Source organism: Gymnogyps californianus, chromosome 11, assembly GCF_018139145.2.
Source record: "Gymnogyps californianus isolate 813 chromosome 11, ASM1813914v2, whole genome shotgun sequence".
In the NCBI taxonomy this organism is placed as follows: domain Eukaryota; kingdom Metazoa; phylum Chordata; class Aves; order Accipitriformes; family Cathartidae; genus Gymnogyps; species Gymnogyps californianus.
The window spans coordinates 14906063-14923484 of record NC_059481.1 but is presented as its reverse complement, the minus strand read 5'-3'; the positions used below and the strand labels follow the sequence as shown (position 1 = coordinate 14923484).

At 41.0% G+C, this 17422-nt stretch overlaps 1 protein-coding gene across 1 annotated transcript in view; it reads left to right on the top strand.

Annotated features, from left to right (window-relative positions):
- Positions 1-17422, top strand: part of ARNT2 (aryl hydrocarbon receptor nuclear translocator 2) — a 78324-nt gene that overhangs the window by 21821 nt on the left and 39081 nt on the right. The window contains exons 5-7 of the mRNA XM_050903442.1: positions 13497-13599; positions 15620-15685; positions 16600-16685. Coding sequence (XP_050759399.1) covers positions 13497-13599; positions 15620-15685; positions 16600-16685 — 255 coding nt within the window. The remainder of the gene's footprint in view (positions 1-13496; positions 13600-15619; positions 15686-16599; positions 16686-17422) is intronic.

Below are 17422 nucleotides of genomic sequence, written 5' to 3'. Positions count from 1 at the left end.
ATTTTTGTGGACTGTTTGTTCTCATAGCAGGAAGGTCACAGTGCCAGCCAGAGATGGCCTTTGTACTTGGGCAGTGCCAAGCATAGGAATTTGTGGGTTTTCAGCTTTAGTCTGTTCAGCTGGCGGGTTTTTTACGTGTAGGATGGAGGAAATGAATGTTCTGCTTCCTCCATCCCCATTCTGTTTGCAAGTAAATGAATTAGTGCAGTAGATGCTTAGGAGCAGGGAAGAAGGAAGCTGTGTCTGTATGGCATCTACATCTTGGCTATCCCACTAGCGTGTGTTTAGAAGGGATGCCCAAAGCCTCCGTGTCTTCAGCTTCTCTTCTGTCGTCATTTAGTTTGATCAAGCACGGTTTGCCAACTCCATGTGACAAAATAGAAAAACTTAGTGGGTGAGTGAGAGCTGTCCAAGTCTGTGAGTGTGCTGGGCTCTCCAGAAGGAAGACAAGGAAAGTTTTAAATATTCTGTGCATTAAATTGCACATAGGGGACTTAATGTTTCCTTTGCAAGTGGATCGCCCTGTTTTTCAGTTGAAGTAAATGAAACAAATCCTTCATTCAGTTGTGGCTGTGTGACCAGTGACTGTGGTCTCATGATCTTACAGGGGTAACGCAGAGGGTGGAATTTGGCTTTTTGTGTTGTTTATGTGAGAAAGAGGACTTCAAGGCCTTAGAGGGCCATTCCTGCGCTTTGACATACTAGACAATACCACAGAAATAAGAGAAACCCAGTCTGCTCTCAAAAAATAGGTATTTTCAGATGATCATATTTTAAATGTATGGTACATTTAATCTCTCTAACTTATTCCAAGAGAATTTTGTTTTGCTTTGGTCTCTAGGGCTGTTTCTGGGGGGAAAAAAAAAATCCCAAATGTTGGGAAAAGGCAGCTATGTGTAAAACAGTTCATAAAGCAACTCCTACACAAACACAGTGACCCAGTGGTCTCCCTGCTGCTGAGACACTCTGTTTAGGTGGATAGTACTGGAAGGAAAGCTAGTGATAATAAGTTGCATATTTTTAAATTACTTTGGTAATTATAATGGTGGTTTAAAGAGGTCAGTACATGTTTTTACCAAAATAAGGAAGCAACTTTAGCCTAGTACTCTGAGACAGACTTATTACATCTGATTAGCATTAGGGAATGCTTTTAGGCTGAATTTTCAGGTGTTCGGGCATGCATGTGCAAGTGGGTTTTGTGGTTGTTATTTCTCTTCAGTCTTCACCTTGAGTTTGTCACTTGGAAACTGCCGCGTACTTAGGTCTGTTATCACAGATGTTTGACTGGATCATTTTCAGTTGCTGGGTTTCAAGGGTGGTGGGTTTTTTTAATGTTCAATATTTATTCAACCTGCTCTGTTTTGTTAAATATGATGAAATATATGGAGTTAGTGATTTCTTTCCGCCTTTAAAAACTACTAGTGTTTCACAAATACCTGACCAACTTCTTTGGTTAACACATTGCCAATAAAGCGGTCCGAGCGTGCCTCTTGGAGCCTTTTGGCACTGGCCCTGCTTGCAACCCTCTGTAAATCTCAGGTGCTTCACTGCTTCGATGGGAACTCCACAGATGCTGGGAGGGTGCAGTATTAACCTTAACATCTGCCCTGTGGAGAACTAGCTTTTCCTTTAGCCTAATTTGAATGTTGTGTTGTCTCGATGAAGTTAATACAATGCACTAAAATATTTTATTATTATGTGACGAGTTGTAGCAACAGATTAGGGAGTCAGAGGGAGAGGGAGGAGTCGTGCCTCGGAGTGATAGTATTCCACCCTAGTGTCCACTTGCTTTAGAAGAGGAATAGTTGATTTACCCCATGCTGCTGTCATCACTCTTTCCTTAGCTGAAGCTCTCCTATTTCATAATACCGGGACAGCTGAGGCAGGACTTCCACGATCTTTGCTCCTTCCCTGGCCTTCCACCAGCTTGTTGAGACCACAGCACCCACTTGCTCCTCACAGATAGTCTGCACAGAGCTGCATGGAGGGAAAAGCCTCCTGTATGGCAGCACATAACCAGAGTGGTAACATGGCCCACTGTCAGCTTTCTGTGGCTTGATCTGTTTTATTGTAGTGCCTTAGATCTGAACTTATGTCATCAAACATTCTTCTTTCTATTTTCATAGTATGGAGACTTGCATGTAATTTGTCAGTGTCTTGAGTCTTCAAAAAGAATTAAAACCTATAATAATGTTTTGACCCCCACACCTTATTTTAATTGAACTAAAGGAGCCTATAAAAACAACCAGACAGCATCCTTAGGCCTTTTGTTCTCCTCCCTCTCTTTCCCTCTTCATGTGTTTAAATTTAATTCTGTCCCCAGCAAAATATCTCACAACATCATCTTGCATTCATTATTTATTTCCTTTAATGGACTATTCCGTGGTGTGTCACTGGCTCATGTGGGACAGACCACAGCCAGATTTCAGAACCAGACAATAGTAGTATTTACTATTAAAGCATATATCCCAGTTATTTGAATTTGATAATGAAGTACAAGTAATACAGAATGCCAGGAGCTGAAGCTTTTGTGGCAGAAGTGTTTTCAGTAAAGCTTCCTGCTGAGCGTTCAAGTGAAACAAATAGGTTAATGTAAAAGCTACTTACAACCTTTATGTATTGATCTGTTATGCAGCTGTGAATGGTAAAAGAATAAATTACATATTGCAGAGTTATTTTGGATAGCTGTCCTGTCATGGGAGTCTCTGCGGATGGTGCTTTGGAGTAACTGTTTCTGGGGTTTTCCATCCTTTTTCTAGTTATAGAAAGTCTGCTGTCTGTTGAGGAGCTCTTTGTATCTTGGATCACTGGCAGGCCTTAGTATGATAATTTTCTCCAGCTCAGGCTTTCCTTCAAATAAATCTGATAATTGTAACAGAAGTGCTAGCCCAACTGCCCAGCTCATTGAACCATGAACTTGGTGATATTTATTTGTTTAGTGACTGAGCCTGAAAGTACCTGTGGGGATCAGAATGTGGCTGTGCCAGGACTTATACAACCCTATAGCAAGATAAAGCTTCTGCTGCTAAAGTTTAAATGGACAACGCAAGGATGAAAAAAGAGAGGGTCATTGTCCCGCTTTACAGATAGGGAACTGGAAATGGAGATAAGTGTTGTTGTATTTATGTCTAGGGAAAGCTTACACATCTGTATGGGCTTCCATAAGCTATTTTATTTAGTGTGCTGAATGTTTCCCATATATAAGATAACCATTGTTGAGAGTTCAGAATACATTTAGTGCTTAAAATGTTTTTGGTTTTTTTGTGTTAGAACTTAATTTTCAACATGTGCTTTGAATTATTTGCTTGGGTTTTTATGTCCAGTTTTTCCAGGTCCATCAGCGGAGAGACCTGCATGTGATCTGTAACACTATCCCTTCAGATAGTCCCTTAAAATTAACTCAATAGCAAGGCTCAAAAGCCCACATAGTTTCCTTTTTAATTTAATTAAAATGATGCATATTTGCCCAACACTGTGGAGAATTACATGATGCAGACTGGTTAGTCAAACATGAAGGCAGGCGCAGCAGAGACCTTTTGGCCTCATGAGCTTTTATAAGAACAAGTTGTATTAAGCAAACAGCTGTGTAACGTGAGGGGTTTCTTAATGAAAAACAAGAGGGGGTGAGAAAGCTTTTCAATTCCCCCTTTGTGGGTCAGTGTCTCCAGTTGGTAAGTAGGGGACAGACAGATGTTTAAAAATAGCTACATTTCAATTGCATTACTTCTTTTTTTTATTTTTTTAACTTTGCTGTTGATTGGATCGACTGTTCATTCTATTGTAAGAATGTCATAACTTGACTCTTAATGCTTATACAACGCCTTTTGCAATTAGATGATGTAAACCTTAACATATTTAGAGAAGTTCAAATAGTCCCCCTGAGAAGCTAGGCTAGTGAGGAGAGTGAGCTTTGATGGCTTATATTTATAAGTGGAACATTAGCCATCGTTACGGGATAGGTAGTTCAGGAATTTTTTCATGAGTGCAGAGGGAAAAATGAGCAATAGAGAGCATGTCCTGGTTCTAAGTAGCATTGTGGAAGTGGAGTATTCGATTCAAGTGAGATTTCTTTTCCTTATTTGGGCTAATTTGTTTCAGCGTCTGTACTGATACATCAAGAGGTTATCACTGGGTATAAAGAAAGATAAATCAGCTGCCCAGCCTGTAGTCTTCTTTTGGAAGCATAATCATGTTTATTTCTCATTTAAGCTGATTATGCCCTGATAAGCATATAGTTGTCATGAGATTTTTATGGACTTTCTGAGAATCACTGTGGATTATATTATTGAGAACTTTTATCTACAGCTGCAGTGTGTTGAGAACTCATATTGCTTATATGAACTTGGACCCTGTTCCTAGCTGCACCTCCACTGCTGGCTGACTGCAGGCAAGAGAAATCGTTCCTTTGGGCTTCAGTGTCCTCATCTTTAAAACAGGAGTAAAGATGTGGATCTCCTATGAAAGTTACTTTAATGTCTGCTGCCTACATGCTTGGAGCCAGTTATTTATTTTGTATACTGATATATTAGTTTATCAGTGTATTAGCGATGCTTTGTAATGTAGTGGTATGTGCAGCGGGGTAGGGATATGGTGCTGCTTGCTGCTGCACGATAAGACAAGCATGCAAGAGCAGCGAAGCCTCAGCCTGTGAGAGCTAAAGCAGGCTCATAACATTTGGGTGGAAGGCACTGCCAGCTTCGGAGCAAGAGCGACTGCATTTTATCCCTGCCATCCTGCAAGCTTCTTGGTTGATATGTGTGCAGTATAATGACAGCTGGGAAGTCCTGTGTGGTCCCTGATTTTGTTCCAGGCTGCGTGAGGCTGACTGGTTCTACAGTTGTACTGTATTCTCAAGGGATATTGGTATACCAATGTCCCCATGGCTTCGTTCTTCTGGAGAAGTTGGACCAGGGCACAAAATCCTATACGGCAGAGGACAGAGGTATAAATGTTGGCTTGCTGTACAGCCTGGCTGGTAGGGTGCAGTCTCCTGTGGGGAGGTCCCATCTTCTGTGTACAGTCAGACCAGGTGGGAAACAAGGTTGGGAAGTGTGCATGGGGAGACCTTGTTCCTACCTGCAGTGCTACCTCCCTCAAAGTCCTACTGACCTGCTCCTTGAAAGATTTGATAGGATCATGATTTTAGTTTCAGGAAAGATTTAGATTGCATCAACCATCTCCACATGATCAGGAACATGTTCCCCCCCCGCCATGTCCTGAGCTTCCTGTAAGCCAGGGATTGAAGTTGTGATTATGGTCCATAAAGGCTGTGATACCAGTAAGGGATGACTTGTGCCATCAGACACCTTCCAGGCAGAACCCAGGGGCTCCTGCACCCACAGGGGAGACAGTCTGAAGAACAGACCCTTTCCACATGTGAATTAAAACTATATGCACACCGCTAACAATGCAGCTATGATTCTTACTTTGCATGAATCCGAAGAATGAAAGAGAAAGCCCGCTGCCTGTTACAAGCCCATCTGCTCTGCGTCATTGTGAGCCCTGGTAGCAGTCTCACGTGGCAGTGCTGCATCTGATGCAGGGGAAGGCAAGCATGTTAGGAGTGCCAGTGCCTGCATGCTGGGGTTGTCTGTGAATAAGTTAAGCATCACGAGTTAGCAAATTTGTTTTGTAAGAACAACCTCATCAGGCTCTTACTTTCTAGAACGGTGCATTCTTCACGGCCTCTTGATGTGTTTTAAATGTTATCAAGAATTGGTGTCTTTTTTGTCGTAGATTTAAAAGTACATTAACTACTTGGTGAACTACTCAGTGTAGCTAGCAGGTCGAGGGAGGTGATTCTCCCCCTCTACTCCACTCTTGTGAGACCCTACCTGGAGCGCTGTGTTCAGCTCTGGGGCCCCCAGCATAAGAAAGACGTGGACCTGCTTGAGCGAGTCCAGAGGAGGGCCACAAAGATGATCAGGGGGCTGGAGCACCTCCCCTATGAGGACAGGCTGAGAGAGTTGGGGTTGTTCAGCCTGGAGAAGAGAAGGCTCCGGAGAGACCTTATAGTGGCCTTCCAGTGCTTAAGAGGGGCCTACAGAAAAGATGGAGAGGGACTCTTTATCAGGGAGCGTAGTGATAGGACGAGGGGTAACGGTTTTAAACTGAAAGAGGGTAGATTTAGTTTAGATATTAGGAAGAAATTCTTTACTGTGAGGGTGTTGAGGCACTGGAAGAGGTTGCCCAGAGAGGTTGTGGATGCCCCATCCCTGGAAGTGTTCAAGGCCAGGTTGGATGGGGCTTTGAGAAACCTGGTCTAGTGAAGGTGTCCCTGCCCATGGCGGGGCAGTTGGACCTAGATGATCTTTAATGTCCCTTCCAACCCAAACCATTCTATGATTCTATGAATATGAAGTAGTGATGTTAAAATAGACAACAGGTTAGCGGGCGTTGCCTGTGAGAGCTGCGCTGTAACCTCTGATGTGAGCGAGAGGGGCATGCCGTAAAATCAGTGCTGGTTTTGGGTGCACAGTGTCACTGGTGCCAGTCGTATGGTTCTGCCCTTAGTTTGTGATTTGAAGTTAGGATGGTCTTAAGTCCACCTATGTTTTGAGTGTCCAGGCTATTCTTATTGCTCATGTGTTTGCTTTCCCCTCAATGAGGGTCAGAGAGATGCAGTGTTTGTGGGTACAGTTTTATTAGGATTGTATTGTTTGGTGCATTCACTCCACATAGTTCCTGTCTTTGGTGTTGTGATGCTGAAGGGATGCTCTATTTTGAGAGGATACTTGGATGACCAGCAGCATATTTCTGTGCTATGGCAGTTGCTTTCGGTCTCACCAACTCTACAGTAGATACCTTGTCATTTGTAGGGCAGAGACGGACTTTCAGGACAGGGACTGTGTACTCTAATATGTGTATGTAAATGGTAGATATGATATGTCTGTGCTTTTATGAACATTACCTTTATGTAAATAATAAAACCCAGAATGCTGAGAGAAGAGCTGTGTGACCATGATTTTTTTTTTTTTTTAATGTGTATATTGTTTTATTTGTGTATTGCAAGCTGCTTCTGGTTTATGTAAACGTGAGTTCCTGGAAGGAGAGCCTTCAAATACTGTGTTTGCATTTCAGTTTTGATTCTTAATGTGTTCTTAGATCATCTGTAATTTTTTTTATATTGGGATCCACAGGACGGATGTATATTTATTAAACTTAATAGAGCTTAAAGCACTTGTTGAGCTGCATTAAACATGAGATACAATTTTATCCCTCACAATTGTAAGGGTATAAATTTTTAAAGGTTTTTATCTTCTTTTAATTGTTGAATTAATGCAGAATAATTGCTTTGCTCTGGCATGAGCTCATCAAGAGTAATTTAATATAAATTGATCAAATCTAGGCTATTTAATCTTCTTATTGAAGACATTTTGTTTATGTATTCATAATGCATCCATTATTTTCAAGAGGAACTCTGCCAGCTGAATACCTCAGTTGGTGTAAAGCTGAATGTTCAGCTGTAGTCGGTGCATATGTGTAAACTGATAAATGAAAAATTAAAAAAAAGAAGAGTTTCACTTTGTTTTCTGGAATTTTATTGTTTATCCTAAGCAGTGACCTGTATCTTATATCTGTACAAACTGTTGTGGAGTCAGTGTCCAACCACCATTGCTGTCTTCATGCACATCTTTCATATCCCGAGGTACAGTAACAGAGTTGGCTTTTGATGCCACACTCATGAGCGATAAAGACTTTTCTGTGCTGCCTCCCTACAAATGATAAATAGTTCATTTGCAGTGTTGCAGTTCTGCGTGATGGGCTGGCAGCTAGTAGTTTTAGTTGAGAACACACATCTTTAAGCTGATCTCTGCCACTAGTTTCTAAAGACTTAAAGTACTAATAGAGAGCATTACCACAGAAGTAGTCAGTTTGAGGGTCAGCTTACATTTGGAGCTGTGTCCAGACGCATCAGTACCTTGACCATCACTTGCTTTTATTTTTAATTATTTCCACTTGTTTTCCTGCATCCCTGTCTTGCTTTTTCCATTTTCATAGTAAGATAAAGATGTTTTTAGTTTTCATAAGAATTTTTGGGTGCAGTATTCCTGTGTCCTGTTTGTCTTCCCTGAGTAGCCTGTGGAGTATTTTTGATGAGCACAAAGTCATCTTTTGTTATCTTGTCCAAACCAAACTTAGTTTATCCTTTATTTTATTTTGCCTGGAAAGAAATATGTATACAATCCGGTGGCTGAGAATAACTATGAAATATCTAACTTGTTCTTTGTAAGACAAGACACTATCAACTACAGCATGAAGCTTGCTGGGTTGCTGAAGGTATTGAGGGCAAGGTGAGACTCCATATTTTAATTCAGACTCTTTCCTTATCAGGTCCAAGATTCTGTGCAAGACAGCAGTCCGTCTACTGATGAGTTAGAGGGAAATGGCAGATTGTATCATGTACTTTGCCAACGGTATTTTTGTGTGCATGAGGCCAAAACAGATTTCTTCTGATCATTGTAAACAGGTAGTAGTCTTTTGTTGTAAAAGAGGGGTATTTCCATGCTGCAGACTGGATGTGAATACCGTATGATTGTTTTTAAAGACAGCCATTTCAACTTGCACTGAAATTTTTGCAAAAGAATGCCCTCATGTAACAACCCTTTTTTCTAATTACAGACTGTAGGATTCTTAGGAACTGGAAATCCAGCAGAGAAGGCATTTGTGTTAGAATTAGGTGTTGAAGCTTATGGAGTTTTGAATCCACCAAAAAAAAAGAGAAAAGAACTGAAAAAAGTAACAAAGAACAGACTGTGTTTGATTACCAGGCTATAAACCTTAGCATGCAGTGCTTAAACATGGAGGAGCAAATTTTCGAACAGGCTGGTGCTATTGTGTAAGGATGGATTTGAGCCAAACTCCCAGATTTGAAACCCCATGAACTTCAGTAGGCCCAGGCCAATCCTTGGCTTAGGTTCATCTCAAACCTTGCAAGCACAGAAAAGGTATTTGAACATTCAGAGTAGCAACTGGAGATCCAAAAGGGGAAGGTTCATGCATAATCTGTTCACTGTTTGCACACACAAGGGGCATATCAGTGCCAATATGAACATGTGTCCCCTTGATCATTATGAGAACATTTTTAGAGCATCTTTGAAAACACGCTGCAGCATAACGTGAAGGGAATGTTTCTGGCACGTATTCATAGTACTTGAATTGGTTACTAACTAATCTCTTTAGTGGGAAGAGCTTTATATGGCTTCTCTAATTTTACCCAAATAATGAATCTCTTGCACATTGTCCTCACCTCTGTGGTCCCCTCTGACAGCCCTTTCCTGTAATGATGGCTGACATCAGGTTCCTGGGTCTCATGGTGGATTCCTGCTGAGAGGACAACTGGTTTATTACAGGTTTAAGCAATACTACCTTCTGAATGAGGACTGTAGTGGGTAGATTTCAAGAAATTATCAATTATACCCAGACCAACCGGAGAGATGTATGTGCTGGTTTTAATAGGCATTGTGCTCATTTATTTGCTTTCTCTTTTGCAGCGGAGTAAACTCTGGTTTCCTCTGAGTTGTGCAGCTGCTGTGAATGGTAATAAGACAGCAGTGTCAGTCACGGTAGTGCTGTGATGGAGACACGCATCCTGCACTTGCTGTATCTGAGGGTTGTGTCTGGAACTGGAGCGGGGAAAAGTTTAACATGAAAATGAACTACATGCAATTACCGGTTTATGGGGAAGCTCATAAGGGATCCAGCTGGTGGTGGCACTGGGTTGTAAAAACTGTTCTTCTGAAGAAACTAGAAGAAGAAATTAAAAAAATGCACATGTGCACTATTCAGTTAGCAGAAGTTGTCAGAGCATCCTAGAATATTTCTTACTAGTAAGAATATAATCACCAACTTGTACATCAAATGTACTTTGTGTGTGTTTCCTGTGGAGAAACGAGCATTTGTCACCAGTAGCAGCACCAGAGTAAAAGATGCAGAAACACATGGAGATACAAATATTTTATGGTTCTGTGACAGAGCTATCATCAGAGCGTGCCACCTCCTTGAACTGAGCTGTCTGTATGACACCGAGTTGCGATTTATGCCAGTTTGCTTGACTGCAGGGTGGGACTTGCCAAGGTCCATCACACGAGCAGCTGCAGGGAACTGTAGATGATATTAAAGGAGGTAGAAGATGATTTTGCAATTCCATGGTGGCAGAAGCAGAGCGATGTGGGTCCATCCCCTTCTCAGAGTCAGGTGTGGCGTGGTGAGGAGCCTGGGGAGAAACAGCTGTGAGTTTTGTCTTGAGACCAGGTGACATTGTATTGTCGCAGTTGCAGATTGTCATAGCAATAAGAAGTCACGACAAATGCTGTGGTACAGCTCCAGCTTGTCCTCACTTCACCGTTTTCCATCTCTCTGCACTTCTTTAGAATTATCTGGTAAAAGCTAAATGCTGTAAGTCTAGGTCTAGAAATGAAGATGGTTTTTTTGAGCAGTTCACACAAAAAATAAAAAGGGGTAACATTGTATCCAGATTGCCATCATTAAACAGGAGAGCTCTCCAAACAGAGAAAGCTCTTAGTTGTGTGTATGCAAGACTACGGGCAGACACAGGGTGCAAGCACTTGGGAGTATTATGCCGTTCCTTTTTCGAAAGCTAGCATTTACCAGTGCTGCACGGCCGCATTGGTTGCCTACAGATCTCCCAGTGGGTTGTTTCCCAGTTTACTCTCCCAGATAAGCTCTGCACACCTGGCGACACCGATATTATTAACTTAAAAGCTCCAACAGAGATACGAGCCCTGGTATGCCATGTCTTAGGAGATCCCGCTTATCCCAGGGAGTGCACTGACAGGCTTATTTGAGCTAAATTGAAAGCTTTGGCCTTAGTCTATTCAACTATAATTCTTCCTCTTTTTAATATAATTTGATCATAAGCTTCTAATAATATATGAGACACAAACTGCTTGTTCTTTATCAAAATCTGCACTATATTGTTAGAGCTCTACAAGGTTAACACATGCACAACGGACTATTGAAACAAGCTGCTGAGAGAGCTTTGTCGTAATATCTATGTACCAAACGTTTCTCTGACTCATACCCCCGCATACCCCCCGTGGTGATTTTGTAAGTCAGGGCAGAATTTAGACTACTATTTGTTATCTGGTGCATATTTCTAAGACATTGCCAAACGAAAAGCTAAATTTAAAAACTATGACTTTTGTTGTCAGGAGTTCCAGACATGCCAAAGGAACATGTGTCAGCAATTTTAGGCTTAGCGGCCGTGTAATTGTGAAGTATACTTATTTTTATAGATGCTCTTGGGTGATAAGAACGGAGACATTTCTATTAGCTGTTTGACTTACGTTTACTGTCACTGCTTTTTGATTATTAGTGTCACTTCAAGAATTTGTACTGGAATGGGAAAAAAAAGTGCACAGAAACTCTTCTTTTGTTTATGTGTATGACAAAGTTATTGTGTCTAAAGAGAAAAAAATGCTCTTAATGGTTTGCTGTAGCTTGTATGCTCATATGGACAGCCATTGGGTCCTGCACATATATTCTGTCTTTATTTGCTTCATCATGTATTGCCTTCATTTGTGAGTGAGTTTGCCTCCTGCCTAATGATATTTTATTTCTCTAAATTGTTTGATTAGTTGAGGGGATGGAGAAATAGACTGGGGCTTTGGATATAGAAAATGAGACAGAGAGATGGACTCTGTTGCAGGGAAGGGAAGTGTGTTTGAACCTCAGATCCATCCTACATCATAGGGTTAGCGTAACTGAGCTGGGAAATAAGGTGGTATGATTTTTTCCAGCTGACACCTGAATAATACATCTATATTAATATGTAGCCCAGTGCTCTGAATTGAAGCATCTTCAGGAATTGCTCCCAGGCTTGCTGACTTCTTAAGCATCTGAGATATATCTTGGAGATACACCAAATGACACAGTCTGACCTTCTGTTGACAAGGGTGGCTTTCCTCCAGAAGTAGTTATCTTTAGTATACCTTAAGAATAAAATGCTACTGCCTAGTTCCTTATCTAAAATACTGATCTTTAAACTGTTTCGTGGTGATTTTATTCCCATTCATGGATGGAGGTAAGTATTTTCAGTTGAAATAGTTCTGAAATTAATGTTTGGCAGTAGGGTTATTTCAGAACTTAATTTTTTGGACAGAGACTTCTGAGGAAATCTGATGAGGGAGACTTTGAACGTATTCTGCATGATTTCTTCAACTTAGCACAGTCAGAGTATGGTATCTTATACTGCTGTAAACTTGGTTAGTTCTATCACGGTAAAGGCTTAGGCTTGTATGATTTCAGTTATTGAAAGATACTGTACCTGCCTTAAACATGTAGGTTTGCTCATGGCCGTGTGCCATCAGCACTGGTGGCTGTCATTTATTTGTCTAGCAGCTGTTCCACTGCGTTTCTCTTGCCCACTGTCACTTCTGCGGCCGTATCCAGCCCTGAAGCATTGTGGATCTGGGCCAGTGATGCATTTCTAGTCTGTGTTGCTAATGTGCAAGATTTTATAGCGATCTGTTAGCAATTGAGCTGTAGATGCACAAGTCCATTCTGTTAGTTCTTTGGTGATAAACGATAGGATTCTGTGTGACACCCTGTACCCTGCCATCGCTGATCTGAACCTATCTGTAGTAATCACTGCCTTCTGTTTCGTCTCAGGAGAATGGAAAGATTAATCTGTTACTGCCTTGCTACCTTTGTTTTTTAATAAAGACCTCCCCCAACTTACTGTAGGAGCATCAGTTCAGCGCTCCCTCCATCCTGTCCTCTCTTGAGATTACTTGGTTGCTGTCATCCCTTTTCAGTGCTATGTCTGTGAGGTGAGATTCTGAGGTTTGTAGTCACCATATGCTGATCAACAGGGTGCAGCCACGGACCTTGCACAGACTCATGTTGCTGTGTGGTGAGTCAGATCATCTCACTGATCCGGCTGAAAATGAACTTTAAAAATATGCTGACATGTCAGTTTTTTATCAACTCTGAAAGGGCCCCACCACAAGTGCTGCTGTGACATATCCTGTATCTCATCATCAAGGAGAAAAGCTTGATCTTATGTATTCCTCACCGTCGCTGCAGCCCTGAATATGTGAGGTGGTGTTATGGTGAGAGTGTTCTGGGTAGACACGAGCACAGGTAAAGAGGAGCAGCTGTCAGGGAGATGATGCATGTTGCTTTATCCACCACAGTTCCGGTAAAGAGTAGAGCGAGCAGATCAAGTCAAAAAGCTATGCTTGCTGTCATTGTTTTCTCTGCCTCCACACATTTGACCCTGCCTTGGAAGTTGGTCTTGGACCAACCGAGAAAAGAGTCATCACTGTTGTGAGTCAGAGTCAGCTTTGCTGAAATCATTAGTTAAGCCAGCACATAACTGATATGAGACCAGGATCAAGATTTTTTTGTTGGTCTTTTTCCCCTATCTGGGCTAATGGCATTTAGCTTATGAACTTATTGTCATCTTAGCTTGTAGTAAATGGAATTAAATGTATGTACTGAACATCACTTGCTCTCCCTGACTTTTCTAGGACGAATCCTGGACTTGAAGACTGGAACAGTAAAGAAAGAGGGTCAGCAGTCCTCAATGAGAATGTGCATGGGATCGAGGCGCTCTTTCATTTGCAGGATGAGGTATGCATTTACCTTGTATTCCTGTGATGGTTCCAGTCCCATCTCAGATTAGACTTCAGACATTTTGTCGCACTAATTTGGCCTTGCTTAAAAAACAAAGCTGTAATGACACACTCCCATTAAGCGTTTCCAGAATGCTTGCTTTTGGAACTGGAGTAAAACTGAAACCTGTGTTCCTTTATGATTAATGACAAAACAGCACCTCATTTGTGTGTTGCAGTTATTTTTATCAGTGTGGGGTGTAGGATTCTTTTCCCAGAGAACTTCATGACAACTTCACCTCTGGAATGTAAGCCATTGTCTCTTCTAGTCAAATTATTCGAATCAATACTTTGGGAACAAAGCTTTCGCAAGTGTAATGAAAGCCCAACTCTGTGTATTTTTTCAGCAAACCAATAATATTAAAAAAATCTTGAAGACAAACAGGAATTCAGTTGCAGACTTGCAAGCTATGTAGGAATTAACCTAAGCCTGGTATGAATTAACCAGATGTCAGCTGGTTGATGCTAGATAAATGAGTAATTGTTAGAGGGTTTATATTTTGCAATTTTCCAACTTCTCCTGCATCGCTTGGACTTCTTTAAAGAGATCTGCCTGCCCAGTGCTTCTGACTGGGGCTTGTGGGCACTTCCGTTGTTGTAGTGCTAATGGGATAAAATGCCTATTGCTATTGCAATAAATTTCTCTCTGTGTGGTTAGGAGGGGAAAGTACATAATTGCGTCTGCAGCCTATATCCAATATATGTGTTGAAAACAGATGATGCAAAATTTATTATGGAATGAAACACACACAGCAAAATATTTGACACATTACAACAGATGCCTGTACTTCGGTTATGTGGTGGATTTTCTTCCAGTCCTGTGAGGAAGTTGAATGTATAGCTCTTGGGTGCCTTTGTAAGGGGTTTATATACTTCATACCTGCAAGATTAGACTTCAAAGCTATAGCTCCTTTTCCCCCCTTAATTGGGGGGAAAGAAATACAACCTGGCAGAGAGACACTTGGAACATTGCTTTCTCTTCCTCCAAGCTGCACATAGTGGTCATGTGAGGAGGACTTTTTTGTGCGAAGAAAACCAGGCCTAATGTCCTGTTTACAGTTGTTCCCCAGCTTTTAAAACAACATTTCAGATTGCAGTTATTTCCTAGTACCCTGATTCTGTAAACTCCAGTGCATGAGAGTAATTTTGTACATGCCAGTAGCCCCATTGTTTTTGTAATTCTAAATCTTATTTTAGTTGTTCATTCCTTCTCCTTGGCAGTGACTGGTATTAAAAAAAAAAAGGAAAAAAAAGAGTAATAATAATAATTAAAAAAAAACCTTGTGGGAAGAATGAGCCTCAAATAATGTGAACTTTCCTTGTGATTACTTCTTTCATTGTTATTCTTTTTTCCATTGAAAATGAACTGGTTTTACCCTTCAAACTATTTACTTAGCTTCAAATGGATTGTTAAAATTATACAGTTAGGCATAGTTAGAAGTATTACAAAATATACACAAACGTGTTAAACAGAGTTACTTGATAGTGTAAATAGTCTGTTCTTGCAAACGTTAGATTAATATCTACTAACATTGTAGCTGGTGTGTGGCAGTGGAAATGCTCTGTCCAGGGAAGCTACTGGAACACTGAGATTGTTTTGTGTGGATACCTGGGGGCCTAACTTAGATTATTCTCTAGTTTTCACCCTTGTTTTATAGTATTTTGAAGTGTATCTATTCTTTAGCCACTCTTGGAATATCTATTTCAAACAGTCTTTAGGTTTGGGGGGGGCGGGAGGGAATCTTTTTGTAGTCTTTTCTATTTTTCTTTATAAAATAAAGAAAATATTTGTAGCACACACAAAAAACTCAGCCTGTGGAAACAGAAAGTTCTAAGAAAACATGAATCTGCAACTTTCTGTCAGAAATAAATATCCATTATTGTCTACTTGTATATACTAACAAAGATCTTAAAATGCTTTTTCATCTTGCGTATTTATATTCATTTTTGAGCCCTTTCAAATATTAATTTACTTTTAGGTGTGGAAATGCTCCTCTGGATCATTTACCTCTGAACAGAATAACCACCATGAGAAAAAGATACAGGTACGATTACTTAATTTACCGCGACAGGTAGCTGCCATATGCACTCTCATTTTCCACTGGGCTAATGCTCAATCAAGGAGTACTACCTGGACAAACATCTGCGTTAGCACTGTCCTGGTTTCAGCTGGGATAGAGTTAGTTTTCTTGTTAGTAGCTGGTACAGTGCTGTGTTTTGGACTTAGTGTGAGAATAATGTTGATAACACACTGATGTTTTAGTTGTTGCTACGTAGCGCTTATCTTAAATTAAAGATTTTTCAGTTTCCCATGCTCTGCCAGCAAGCAGGTGCACAAGAAGTTGGGAGGGAGCACGGCCAGGACAGCTGACCCGAACTGGCCAAAGGGATATTCCATACCATGGAATGTCATGCTCAGTATATAAACTGGGGGGGAGTTGGCCGGGAGGGGCGGATCGCTGCTGGGGCATCGGTCAGTGGGTGGTGAGCAATTGGAGTGTGCATCACTTGTCTTTTCTTGGGTTTTATTTCTCTCTTTTTTTTTTGTTATATTCCTTTTCATTACTATTATTATTATAATATTTTATTATTATTAGTTAGTATTTTATTTTAGTTATTAAACTGCTCCTATCTCAAAGCCTGGGTCTTACTTTTTTTTTCCCCCCAGTCGTCCTCTCCATCCCACTGGGGGGGGGCGCGGAGCGGCTGTGTGGTGCTTATTTGCTGGCTGGGGTCAAACCACAACAAGCACACAGTGTAAAATAGCACTTCCAAGATGTATTATGGAAAACAAGTAAGGCTTGAATAGCTTTGTAATGGAGCTGACATTGTACAGAACTCTAGGTTGACGGTTGTTTCGAACTTACAAATATCAGTAAATCATTACTAGTAGTTTAAAAACATAAAGCTATTCTGCATGTGAGCCAACATGATATTTCTGTGTTTCCTTTTCATTTAGGAATGGCCTTGGCCCAGTAAAAGAAGGCGAAGCACAGTATGCTGTTGTCCATTGCACTGGCTATATCAAGGCTTGGCCACCAGCAGGTGTGTATCTATCTCTTTGAACTATCTGCAAGACAGTTGAAAACCTGGCTTGGGATCCCTTTGCTGGTACAAAACCAGGTTGAATTTCAGTAGGGTAACCCATCCAGTCTCATCTTGAGAAGCTTTTGATATCAAGAAATCAGCTGTTGTTGCTCACTCTGGGCCTCCCTGTTTTTCCATGTGAAACCCTCCTCAATTTCATTGGCACAGAGTGCTGTAGAAGCTGTCAGTAATGTGGGATTACGGCAGCTGGGGCCAAAAGTTTTCAATCTGATAAACCGGCATAAAAATGGCCTGATTTTAAGAAGGTAAACACAAAGCATTTGTACCTCTAGAAAACACCAACTAGTGCTTTTATATTTAAGTACTGAGTTGCAAGCACCTATGTATGAAAATGTGTAATTTCAATTTAGACGCATAGGTCTTCACAGTGGTGGTGTTAGTGGAGAATGTTCAGTGTTTGTAATAAGTTCTGTTTTGAGGCTGTTTTTCTGGGAAACAAGTCTTGGCATATTGCTTTGAACTACAGAGAAAAACATTTACCTACTGTAACTCAGTATTACATGTGGGAATATTTACCTTTGAAAAATTCAAAGAGGAGACAGTGGAGCTCATCCAGACATCATCATGAACTGGGTTGGTTGACCTTGGCATTTGCAGTAGTTGAAGAGGCTGTTTGCAATATGACAGCGCCTGCTGGCATGAATCAAACCATGAGTTGTCCTGCCCTTTTGCGG